The sequence below is a fragment of the Anguilla rostrata genome, chromosome 8, assembly GCF_018555375.3.
Source record: "Anguilla rostrata isolate EN2019 chromosome 8, ASM1855537v3, whole genome shotgun sequence".
Lineage (NCBI taxonomy): Eukaryota > Metazoa > Chordata > Actinopteri > Anguilliformes > Anguillidae > Anguilla > Anguilla rostrata.
Genome location: NC_057940.1, coordinates 23,415,352 through 23,428,958, shown reverse-complemented (window position 1 = coordinate 23,428,958; position 13,607 = coordinate 23,415,352). Strand labels below are relative to the sequence as shown.

Genomic DNA, 13,607 nt, shown 5'->3' with positions numbered 1-13,607 from the left:
GCATTGCGATGGTCAGAATTTGATTCTGGACTGTGGGGTGGTTTATGGCACAAAGCTGATTTAAGAGGCTTTGCACAAGGCCTAGCACAAAACTAGCTACCTGCCATTTGGTGTGTGTGCTACACAGATATTGCTGTCAGGCTAAAGGCATCCGATTGAAACTTTCTACGTGATTAATCTCAGTGCAGTAGCACAGTTTAGACTGGGGGTTTCAACAAGTCAAAATATTTGTGCAGAAGTATTCCCTGATACAGTATGTGAAAGGATTAGTATGCAGCATCAGACAGTTCTTGTTTATTTCTAGCTCCTTTCAGGCATGTCTGTGACATCGAAAAGGGCAATGTCAGAGGAGCCCCCAATGGTGTGGTCCATGTCCATTTGAAAGGAAACTACCTAGGTAAACTTCTACATGTAAATGCCTTGGATCTGTAGTGGAATGTTGCACAGACAGATTCGCTTGTCAGTTCATCTGCAATTTCCTATGTTTGCTGTGTCTGAGAAATTTAGGATGCTGTCATCTGCCAGTTGTGAAGGAAAGGCTTTTTTTTCCTTGTGGGTTTTGGGATTAATACAACAGGGCTTAAAGCAACATATGCTGCAGTGAGGACAAACTTTACATTGTGACATACATTGGCCTACAGATACTGACCTATCCATCACCCTTCCATGGACTGAAGGGTTTTGTTTTGTAAGTATTATTAACTTCATTTACAGTTTCTATAACCTTGCTTTCACAGGGTGGGTTGCTAGCACCACATCCATCCTCCTAATTTAGAGGACCAGGTTGAGCCAATGGGCAGGCATGGGGACTACTCCCTGGGTTTGAGCCCCCTGGCAGCACCGGCCGGGACAGACCTGGAGCCAGAACCCGAAAAGAAGACCTTTTCAGCCTTATTCGTGATTCCTTGGAGCATAGCATCCAAATTTATCCCTGGAACACTGTATATACTTTGGAGTAGGTTTCCTCTTTTCTGATTAATACATACCAGTTCCGGATATTATGGGAATTTTTTAAAATTCAGTATTGCCTTGTGATTTTTACTACCGTTCAGGTAAAAACATTCAACCAGTGATGGAAATGTGTCTCTGTACTGCCTGACTCCACCCAGGACCTCACCTTGGCGATAAAACTCATTAATTATGTGTATACAAAGTATGAAAAAGTAGAGGACTTAAATTGCTTGTTCTCGCACACCAGTTTAGAGCAGGCAATGCACTGTTCAGCTGCACTGATTCCTTGCATTACATCAGTGATACCTGATAATTGTGCATAGCTGACGCATGCTCTGAACTGACGCTTGTGAGCGAACAATTATTGTCAGACTTGCAGTAATCCACAAAAACAACACATCCAGCCTCACACACACACTTCCAATAGGGATTCTTAACTCAAAGCCATTCCAAAAACATGTTACTTAACTACAGTACGTACACCTACACAAAAGGACGGCTTTCTACAGGAGAGAATATTGTGCTCACAGTCATAGCACTCTTATCCCAGAATTCCTGGGTTGACCTCTGATCCACATTGCAAACAGTGGGAATTTACAGTGACCTCACACACCTTCGACCCCTGCCTTTGCTCTGATGTCTGTGACCTAGGTCAAGCAGTCCCTTTTCCCCTGCTGGGGTGCTGATGGAGGTTGGGGTTGGGTGGGTTACTGACCCCCCACACATCACACACATACGCACACACATGCGCACACACCTTGAAAAGACACAACAGTGTGCCGGGTGGCAGAGGCCCAAGGCCCCAGGCAGCTGCACAGAAGGATAAGTTTTGGGTATTTCTCATTGCTCTGTGACAAACTGCATCGAGACTCGATGTTCAAACATTATTAAATGGGTAAATGTTTTTTCTGGCCCCGCACCCCTCCGCCAGCCCAGTGGATCAAGTTTCATAAAATGATTTGAGGCCATTTTACCCTTTTAGAGGTTTCACTCCATGAAGCCTTTATTTCACCCTTTTTATACGTCCGCCCAGTCTGGACCTTGTGCACGTCTCGCCTGTTTGACAGACATAATACAAGAATGGAAAACCCCCACCCAGAGGTGCTTTAAACAATACCTCAGCCAGGCTACAATTCCAAACCAAGCAAAATAAACACCGTCAGCACGGTTTACGATTCTATGAAAATGGCTAACTTCTATTCAAGCTAAAAATAGAAGTCTATTTGTACCTTTGTCAGGAGTCCTAACCAGTACCACAGATGACACCGCTGCAGAAAAGAGCCAGTTCCCTCATAAATCTATTTTAATGAGTGTACAAATCTGTGCAATTAAGCCTTTTCAGATGTAATATTTTTTCAGCTGATATGATAGAAAATGTGTATGGTGGTGCAAGGCTTTTTGTCTGGACCAAGAGGCTCTCATTTAATGCCAGGGATACATACAATTGATGAATAGGTCATAACTGCTTAAACCTACTATCTTCAACAGACAGGCTTTACCTCTTTTCATACTGCGCCAAAGCTTATTACGCCCTTAGTTAGACCTTTATTGCACCCATCCCCCTCCCCATAAGCATTCGTTTATTTCCCTTTCTTTAGATATGATTTAATGGCCCTGACGACTCCATTTCACCTTTGAAACCAGCGACCCTCCGTGGTCCCAGTCAGTACCTTCACAAACCTTGCATAAACTTAAACACTGACCGTGTAGATAGACCACTTCAAAAGGTATTATCCACATGTGATTTTCCCATTTGAACAGATACAATTCAGGACACAGCTCACGTCACAAAAAAACGAGAGACAGAAAGGCGAAAAAGGCTGTTACATTGTACATGATGCATTCCGGAAATCCACAATTCCACTAATTGCATCGATATCCGATTTAGGTTTTCGTATTAAATCATAGTTCGATTGGGGCGAACCATCGATAAAGTTTGGCAAAGATTCCTTGCTAACTGGGTAATACTTTTACTACGTATTACGACCGTTGGCTTTAAAATACCACCCTCTGACATGCTTTCGTTTTACAAAAACGTAATAACAGTTTAAACTGACATAACGATACTAAATGGCTTTCAGTGGTCTCTGCACAATCTTACAAGATTGGCATTCATTCCAGTTATATCTTTTACATAGCCTATGCACGTCTTTAAACCTGGCTTGAAACCTCTCATTGCTCCATTGCACTTCCCTGAAGCGTGAAGTCGAAGAAATTATCTCTCCAGTTTTGCATTGTCCTTCCACGAGCTCTAAATAATCTAAGCTGTGAAAAAACATCCAGCAAATAACCACGATGTGAAAAGAAGCGCATGCAACATTTTATGGCTGCAATGCCGATTTATCATTATAATAATTCGCCCACGCAGGAAGGATGACAGGTTATGATCCAATTCTACTTGCCAAACACAAATTCTACAATTCAAGCCACGCATCTGTTACGCCAACAGTTGGGATCCACATACGATTTTATTGTTTAAAGAAAACAATATGACATCTTTTGTTAATTCGACTTTGGCTCTGAGCCATGACACCTGAAAAATACAGCCGAGCCATGACTAAATTGTAAATACACAGAGACTGAGTGGTGAGAGATTCACACACAGCAAGTGTTTTGTGTGAGCGAAACAGAGGATGAAGATGACAATCACGTGATCCAGTGTAGAGGGTAGTGAGTGCATGTGCTCTAAAACAGAAGGCTCAAAATGAAAAGGACTTGTACAAAAATATAATACAATAAAAATGCGAGACCCCCATACAAATAAATACATCCCACAAGCAGAAGGCACTCATAATTGCATAATGGAAGTCTGTTGAAGTGTTTTGTCAGTTTTGTTGTAGTTTCCTTTCTTTATAAATGTTTTGGGACATAAAGGTGAGCTACTTTTTTTCATCAGCTTCCAGCAACTCATCAAGAAACTCCAGCACCTCCCCCTGAAATGAGAAAAGATAAAATAAACATTAAATATATAGTGTGCAGGACATAAAGACTGACCAGCTATCTCTACAGCCTCCCCTAATCAAATCAGATTCATGAGTGGAGTGTATTATTATTACCATATCATATAAGAAAAATTGGACCCAAGGACTTCCCTGGGTAAGAATGAGAATTTCAGAGAAATCATGGCTCAAATGTGGGCAGATTTCACTGGGAATCAGTTCACGTCACCCTAACCGCGGACGCGGAACGCGGAAAGTATGGAGCAGCCTTAAGACAAAGGGCACAAATGTAAATTTAGCCTGTTTTGCCAAGAATAGCAGTTTTGTACAATGCTAGTAAAATCTATTCCTGTTGAAATTTCTGTCTACATTTTTAGATCCATGATCGGGTAGGACTGTAGTAGGCCTACTTTGGGAATAGAGACTCTATTTATAACCATAGTGTATCCACTGAATTTAAATTACACAAGACTCTGGTCTGACTTAATTTCCACTTGATCATATCATTTTTGTGCTCATCTTTGATATTTAACAGCATTCAGTACACAAATCTTGAATGTATTAGTACACAAACAATTTGTAAGACCCATCAGCACAGTAGCTTAGCAGGACTGAAAGGAACAGGACTGCACAGGGTGGGTCTGTTGGGGCCGGGCAGAGCTCTGATTAATATGGAGGTGCCACTGCACCCCTCCCTAACTTAGGAACATGAGAATGTGGGCCTGGTACAGTGGTCTCCTCCCACAGCCTGGCACATAGTTTCCATATGATCACACACCCATTTCACACTCCTTTGTTTTTCTTCGGAAGACAATTTATATGCTTTAAGCCCCACCCATTTCAGTATTTATTTGTGATCAAGTGAAATTCCCTTAATTAAATGTAGAGCTGAATATCATGTTAACTTCCAACAAATCAGTTGGTTGATAAAGTTTTCTTTTATTGCGCTGAAATTGCCATCTGAAAAAAAGTGCTGAACCCACTGTTTCACCGGCTATTAAAGTCAGATTCTGCTCTTTTATTCCCCTGCACTTTCCACATTTTAAAAGCCCAAACTTATTTGTAGGCCCTCCTCAGCGATGCAGCGTCCTCCACCAATCCAGCAGGGGTGGAAACAAGCGCATGCACACATTACAGTACATTACGGGCATTTAGCAGACACTCTTATCCAGAATGCCTTACATTGCATCCATTTATACTACAGCTGGATGTATACAGAGGCAGTGCAGGTTAAGTAGCTTGCTCAAGGGTACAACGGCAGTCTCCTACCCAGGAATTGAGCCTATGACCTTTCGGTTACAAGCCCAGTTCCTTACCCACTACGCTACACCTGCCGCACACCTCACACTCCTCCATTTCCACCAGCTGCAATGTTTTTTTGCTCCGCAGTCACCCAGCTGGATATGACAGGGGCGGAGTAGATTTATGCCGTAGCTGATGCAGGCAGACTGCAGCTGCCCAATCAAACAGGAGTCATGCCAGCACGATGCGACTGAGGAAATCCTGCGGGCTACCCACCCAGCTGACACTACAGTATGGCCTCCTCAGGGCCTCCTCTGATCGTCTCCCCTGGTTCAAACGCCAGGTCCGTAACACAACTGTTCCACGATCCTCTGTTCCCAGTGTAATACGTGCGGATGCACTGACACTTGTGTTGGAAATTATTCTCCTTAGTACCAGCCATGCACTACACAGTTGTTTTAACAGTGACTAACACTGCCCCACCTCAGAACAGTATTTAACACTGCTTGTCTAAGATGAGCATTACATTACATTTATTTGGCAGACACTTTTATACAAAGCAACGCACAATAAGTGCATACCGAATAGGCACAAACTAGCGTACACAACTGTCGGGGAAAAACCATTCATATCACATCCAAATATAGGCTGGGAGAGCAGTTGGTCCGGTATATTTGTATTGTTAAACATCCAAACCCTTTGTTGTTCAATTTTACAATGTACTACAGAACACAGTGGAAACCATGTAGAAGATATTCTGCCAAAATAGCAGTCTAAATGGTACACTAGGCTTTCTGAACACAATGGCCACTTTTATCCACCTGAGGTGGAAAAGTCCTTAAGTCCACATATTCTGAAGACACTCACAGATATTACTGAGAGATGCAATTATTCTTTTGCTGATAGAAGCTAAAATAAACAGAATGGAATGGGGGGGGGGGGGGTGGCAGCAATTCATTTTTAATTTGTTTCATAATTACATTTTCTAACATCCCACCAGATTATGATGAGCACTAATATTCTCATTTCTGTGGATACTTATTGTAGCTAATAATTGCCAATACTTAATTTCTTGTGTGTGCCCAAGTTTTTAAGCAAAAACATCATACAAATCAGAGAATTGCTTCAATTCCGAAAATACCTTGAACAAAAACAAAATATTTACCATGCAAGAATAGAAGCTACTTGGAAAAACTTTCTTGAGTGCCTCAGAATTGATCACAGTACCAACCTGACCCCCGGTGGTTAGCTCTGGCAATGCATCTTTCCACGGTCCTCAGAACGCACATCCGAGATAATGCATGCAGACACAATGCAATGCACTAGTCCATGAACCTGGGACTATTTTAGGGTCATACCACAGCACAGAGACATATCTCTCACTGGCTGGCAGGGATAAACAAATGGTACTCTGAGGAAGTACAGCCATCTGAAACCCATAAGGGTTTGCAATGATGTCACAAGCCTACCTCGTCATCACTTTGTAGATGCTGTCTGGAGAATTCTGCCATATCCAGCTGCAGCCTGGTCTGATTGAAGTACCGTATGGCTTCCTGTTGAGACAATGTCACACCACAAGATCTGTCAGCTTCGCTTGGCCAACATAACTAAAAACCATGTACCCGCCACAAGCACATGTTCACAAATACATGTTCACATAAAACATATGATAAACAGTCACCATATCTTGGACAATATGAAAACAAGGACACACAGTTCCAATAATGTGAAGCACCATTCAGCTACTTGAATGATAATAGCTCCCCCTAGTGGAGTCTGAAACGTGAATGAGTTACAAGCCATGAGTTGCTTCGCTTCTAAAAAATGACATAACTTAGTTGTTTTGTGGGTGGATTCTGTGCTGGATTTTGAGTACTCTTGTATTATTGCAGCATCTCCAGTTATTTTGGGAGAGTGCAAATAATTACATGCTCTTCCTGAAACACATGCTGTCAAGCCAGTACTACTTTTAACTTCACAGTCCAATAGTTACAGTTTCATAGATACTAGGAGTAGGAGGACACTTCATGTGTAGCTAATGCAGACAGACTGGATGCCTGACCAGTGGGGCTTGCTGGTGGATGACGAGACACGGACATCCCATCAACTGCGATCGCATAGCAACAAAAGCAATAACCAGCGCTGCAAATGGCAGGGGGGGACTGTATACTTGTTTAAATAATAATAACAATAATAATAATAATAACAGTCATTGTTGTCATAAAAAAATCATCATCATAATAATAATTCTTGAATCCAAATTGGTTGATATAAAACAGCAACAGAACATTAAAGTAACGCAATCCAGGCGACAAAACTGGGATAATTCTCAGCCACATAAAAAAACTGTCCTGACATTTTTAAAGAGGAGGAATAGAAAACTGACCGCTCTGGGGAGGAAGTCTTCCTCTGTCAGGTCCCACTTGTCCTTGTGGTACTGGTAATAAACCATGTTGTTCTTCATGACCTCGTCGTCGGGGTCAAACAGCAGGTAGCTGGCCACACACGGCACTGCGTTCTTAATGTCGTTCACTGAACCGCCAAGGACAAAAGAAATAAAATGAGGACAAATTTCATCACAGTATCCACCTTCCTGAGGTGCTCCAAACCTGAGAGGTGTGGTACATTTTTTCCAAAGGGCAGGAGGGTGGGGTTCAGAAGACAGACTAAAAATTCTGTTCTGGGCTTGATAAAGACTGAGGTTCTGCAGGGACAGTTCGGCCTTGTAAACAGGATGTGCCGAGTGCTATTTCCCCCTGGTCCCCTTATTGGAATTTTTACCCCATGCAATTGTGTGACCCCATGAGATGAGAAGAGAACCAAACGCTTCTTGCATGTCTCAGAAAACATGTCACCAAGTACAGCAAATATAACAGAAAACAGCTATCAGCAGAAGGGATGAGTTATCTTCTTTTGTCAAAGGGGGCCGTACAATTTATTAATGAAGACAGCTTTGCTGTTCCATTGACTGACAGCTAGGATCACCGCTTGCTAACTTGTGGGAACATATTCATTATTCAGGTAAGATATCCAAATAAGCAAGAAAAGAGCTGGGCTTCAGTCTGAAACTCAGAACTGGGCTTTGGTCTGAAACTCAATTAAGTGTGCCTTAATGCCTCCCAGCATAATTCTATGTGCTTCAACTTAAACTACTTTGCTGGAGGAAAACTCAAGATAATATAGTATGGGATAGCTGTACTGCGGCCAATTTAATGCAAAACTGCACAATCAATGCCTTTCTTGATACTGTGACCTCAGGTCAATTGAATATATGGCTCATAAACCAAAAACAATAACAGCATGTCCTGTACTTACATTTGTAAAAAGCAAACTGGAGATAGTGGTACATTGTCGCCACAAACTTTTCCACAACGAAGCCCCCGACGACTGGGGTCAGCTCGCTCTCACACTTGACCTTACGGTCCAGGACTTCTCTGTAATGGTCTGGAAAACATAAAACGAAAAAAAAAAACCACCCCAATGACAGCATACATTAAAACTGACCCTTTGAAATAGATGTTCATTAAGCCATTTACAAATTCATAGAACACCACAATGCTTTGCTCGTGTGTTAAACCTATGCTCCTATCAAAGGCAGCTTAGAATAAATTATTTTATGTATTATCCAATTAAATATTCAGAAAACACCAGAATTCTTTTTTTCATTCAGCCATTTCACCCACTGAGTAATGGCACTTCCAAGACAATTGAGCACCCCCTGCTGGAAGTTCCATCACTACATTTTAGTGCAGAGCTGGGCTTCTAACCAGAACATTCCAGAATGTATTCCTGGGCAAGACTCTTTAGAGAGAACCATCGCGTGAGGCATTCAACCCAAGTAGCTTCAGTATGGACAAAGAATACAAGTCTGTTTGGCTGAGCATGACTGACTTGCTTTTATTGTTCTCTGCCTTTCTTTATAAATCTATTGTTTTGTTGTGTATTATTCCATTATTGTAAAACACTTTGAACCTGTGGCCTGAAAAGCACTAAATGCTTCTGTAAATTTAAACAGCACAATCTCCTGCCCACCTGCTACTGAGGGGTAGAAATCCTGAAAGTCTCGGATCTCCCTGGACCCTTCCGCTGCAGCCAGACACTCGTCGTACACCTTGAAGAAGTCCCTGAGGGCCAGCTCCATATCAGAGATGGAGGTGCGGTAGTTGTCCCCGTTGTACGCTCGTACAGCTCTGATGAACAGCATCTGTGAAAAGGACACGGCTATATAAGATGGGTATGTGCATTTGGAACACGCCGATTGAACATTACATACTATCCAACAATCAAATAATGGAATGAAGCACCCGCCAAGCACTGTTCAACTTTTTTCTTTTGCGATAAGAAAACTCTGCTTTCACACTTCCAGGCAGGAAAAATAATGAATGTTATTAAATCAAAGGCTCTCCTTAATAAATTGTATAATAAATAATACTTCAATTACAGCATCTAATATACTTGATATATTTTTTCACGTTAGTTTGTTTCTTAGGAATATTTTGATCATTAATCCAATAACGTACTCAGTAACCTCATGGATGAATAATGTGAATATGCAGTCATTGCAAACACAAGCCCAGTTTGCTTTACATTTTCACATGAACAGGGTGGGTACGGCTCTTATAAAGAATATGCTAACATGTAATCATTTCCCCACATCCTAAAAAAGGGCCGGATCCACACAAATATATCAGTCTGCCCACTGTGAGTAAATTTAAACCTCTTTTCAGTGTAACCACCATGTTTTTTTTGCTTTACATACAAACAAAAAGAAGACCTTTCTTACTTCAGGTTCAGGACAAGAGTGCAGAGTGGTTTAACTGAATAGGAGTCTCAGGAGCTTTCTCTAATGTGGTGTGTCATGTGCCTGCAGCTGGGAGGAGCACCTAACCCTTTCATTATGTGTACTACAACCATGGAGGTTCTGAGGTTATTTTGGGCTTAAAACACCACAAGTCCCAGATACCTCTAATTTCACTGGTCCCAAACTTTAATCTAAGCCAGGTAAAAACGCTCTGACAGAAGTGAAAGAAGATTATTGGCCAACCAGTCCACTAAACCTGTAAATCCAATAAACACAGCCCTCCAGACTCCCTCTATATGTTGGTTTTTCATTCCAGTGAGTCTCTTGTGTCAGATTGACTGCTTCCATTTCTAGAAATTGATATTAATGGAATGCTTATTTCAATTTGCTTTGTCTTTGCATTTTCAAAAAGAACTTTATTTTCAGTGACCAGGGGCCCACACTCGCTGCATGTATGACCTCACTGCAGTTTCACCTGTGATTACTGGCGGGCCGGCTCTGTGGTCGGCGTGAAGCTGGACTCCCTGGTGACAGTGGCGGAAAAGAGGACACTAGAAAAACTGCTGGCAATTCTGGACAATACCAGCCATCCCCTGCACACTGTCATCAGCAACCAGAGAAGTATGTTCAGCGACAGGCTGCTGCTCCCGAGGATCAACACGAACAGACTGAAAAATTCCTTTGTTCCCCGTGCCATCAGACTGTACAACTCCAAAGTTGGAGGGAGAGGGGGTGGGGGAGGATAGGTTAGGTCTGAGGTCTGAGGAAGTAGAGTTAGGCCTGATCACCTGAACATCATCACACTGAACTCTCATATTTATTGTTTACAAACCGTATTTAATTAAACTGGAACAACCGCTGCTATTTAATATAACTGCTGCTACTTTATTCTTTATTTATTTTCATTATTTATTTTATGTATATCGTTACTATCTCTATGTTTGATGTGTGATGTTTAACTTGTTAACTTTTTAACTTATGGTGCTGTACTCACTGGAAACCTGAATTTCTCTAAGGGAACTTCCCTACGGGATCAATAAAGTTTCTATCTATCTATCTATCTATCTATCTATCTATCTATCTGTCTACTGCAATTATTCAATTAGAAAAGTGTAGCCTCCTCCTAAAGGAATTAGTCCCTGCTGAAATTTAAAAAATTAGAAGCATTAATGTGAGGATCTGATAAGACTAAGAATGAATTTGAACTAATCACATTATTTATATTCAGGCTAATTTCTATTTTATGTGGATTTGAAGAACACATAAACCCAAGTGTTTGTTTCATACCAATGAACATTTGCTGCTATAATAGCAACTAGGTTTGGAACCAAATCAGTATGTCTAAGCAGAATGCACACGACCGAGTTTGGGAAGATCAGTTCTATTGGCATCACTTCACTTCTTACAGTTTAGCAGGGCTTATCAAGCTCGCTATTAAAAATGCAATACATGGTATCCTGATTATAGAGGAGAATCCAGGTAAGATACTACCATTGAATAAATTGAATAGATAGATAGAAGCAATACTTCAAATGAATAGAAATTTGTTAAATTTGAAGTCTTAATACACGCAGTTAGTGTCACAGACCGTTAGTGGCTCCCCCTCTTGCACCAACGTGCCTCTAGGAGGACTTTGAAAGAATTAAACAGCTACACACTGACTGCTATTTTCTTCGCTGTCAGAAAGGAAAGGAGTTTCACTCATATTAGACCCTAATTTCTTTAGTTATTTTAGTCACACACAGATAGACTGGCACTTCAGGATAGCCACATAGCCTTCCCTCTAATTAGTGGAGGTTGTGGTAAATAATAATAATAGCAGTAATAGAAGCCCAGGGCCTTTACCTCATAGGACTTAGTCTCCAGGTCTTTGAGGTGCTCCTCGACCCCAGGGAGGCTCTTGTAGTAGGCCATGTTCCTCTTCATCATCTCATCGTCCGGGTGCTTGAGCAGGAAGGTGTGAGCTGCTGACACTGCCTTGGCCAGGTTTTCAGACTGGGACCACAGAGTATCAACAGTCACAAAAAACACTAAAACCAAATACCATACCTTGCATCCATACACAAGTATATACACAAGTATAATGGAAAATATCAAGTAACAGATCAATTGTGTTTGGTTTGAGTTATTTTAATGTGCCTTGGATTATTTATAAAACTTTTTAATTCTACTATATTTCAAGGTTAATTGCGTCATTTCATTGATGGAATCCCCGGGTCACACCATAACGGATTAGTTCATAACGGGAAAGGTGTACGGGAAGAACGGGGTCAAGCAACATGCTCGAAGTTGTGTGATGCCTTGGCCGCTGGAGGCATTCCATACGTGGCATGAACGTACTTTGTACAGTAGAACCCCCGCCCGAGATATCGACTTTATGTATATGTTTATGTATAGCTATTCGGTTAATAGTACAGCATGAAGCAGTGATTAGGGAGCTATGGTATTAACAAGAAGATTGCCAGATCAAATCGTTGGTGGGGCACAGCTGCTGTGCGCTTGCGCAGAGTGCGCACTTGCTTAATCAGCTGGACTAGATCATGTCTAAAGATGTAAGACATGTAATTCGTCCAGGAATAGATGTGAGATAAGGAAACAATAATGTAAATTACACTTTGCATAATGAAACAAAATTGCGAATATATATTGAATTATTCCCGACTGATAAAATGTGTCATTAGGTCCAATTCCATATTTCAGTGTGTGATATGTCTCCAATAAGTAGCCTATACACGTTTGACATTTTCACATTATGATGAACGCTAATTCTGGCGTGACTCACTTTGAAGTAGGCGAACTGCAGGAATTTGTACGGCTCGCGTTTCTCGAAGTCCTCCATGGTCTCCCGGCTGGGCATCGTCTGTCTGAAAGCTGGTAAACCATGCTTACATCTTTTCAGACACTGGGCTCGCTTCATGATGTTCCCGAAAACGTGCAACTCGGGGAAACCCTCAAACTTCTGCTCGTCGTCCAGCCGGACGGAGCTACAGTTCAAATTGCAGAAAGCTTCGCTGTCTTTCAGTAGTCTAAAAAGCCGTAGACTCACTTCTAAATACTCCACGGTTTCTGGCCATTTCTCGTTTGTGTACTGATCCAGTGCGTATTTATAAGCGGAATCCAGGGGCATGAGCTCCTGTCTTGGAAAACTCCGGAAACTGTACTTTTCATACTGCGCCTGGACAACAGCAGAAAACGCAAATAGAAGCAGGAGAACTATCGATAAAGTTGCCATTTTATCTAGCTACCCGTAACATAGGCTACAACGGCTGGAGTTTCTACGCTACGTGGTACCGCCCGTAACCCCCACCACGTCGTCAAATCCCAGCCTTTACCCAAAGGGTCGCAGATTACGCGCGGGGTGAGTTGAGGTGGGGGGCGGGGGAAGTAATGCGACACTTCGAAAATTAACACATTACCTACTCTTGAATTCGCCTGGCAAGCTAAATGCACAGCAAATTTCGTTTGGAGTAGGCCTATACTAAAATCGTATCGGCCCAGTAACATTTTCTTGGGTATAAAAATGTCCTATATCGCCTTGTTCGGCATGCACCAATGGATAGTGAAATTGTTTTAGGCTACAGTGTTTCCATGATAAATTCCTTTGGCGCGAGTATTCAAGAAAAAAGTTTTCTTGTACGAACCAAGAAAACTGTATAGCTATAACTATGTTTATG

The 13,607-nt window shown here is 41.8% G+C and overlaps 1 protein-coding gene across 1 annotated transcript; it reads right to left on the bottom strand.

Annotated features, from left to right (window-relative positions):
• Positions 1 to 3,400: 3,400 nt before the first annotated feature.
• Positions 3,401 to 13,308, bottom strand: crtap (cartilage associated protein). Its single transcript, XM_064347133.1, has 7 exons — positions 12,716 to 13,308; positions 11,779 to 11,928; positions 9,165 to 9,336; positions 8,448 to 8,576; positions 7,519 to 7,664; positions 6,602 to 6,685; positions 3,401 to 3,884 (listed from the first exon to the last, which is right to left on the bottom strand). The coding sequence occupies exons 1-7, from the start codon at positions 13,163 to 13,165 to the stop codon at positions 3,831 to 3,833; spliced, it is 1,185 nt and encodes a 394-aa protein (XP_064203203.1). The 5' UTR covers positions 13,166 to 13,308; the 3' UTR covers positions 3,401 to 3,830.
• Between the last annotated feature and the right edge of the window lie 299 nt (positions 13,309 to 13,607).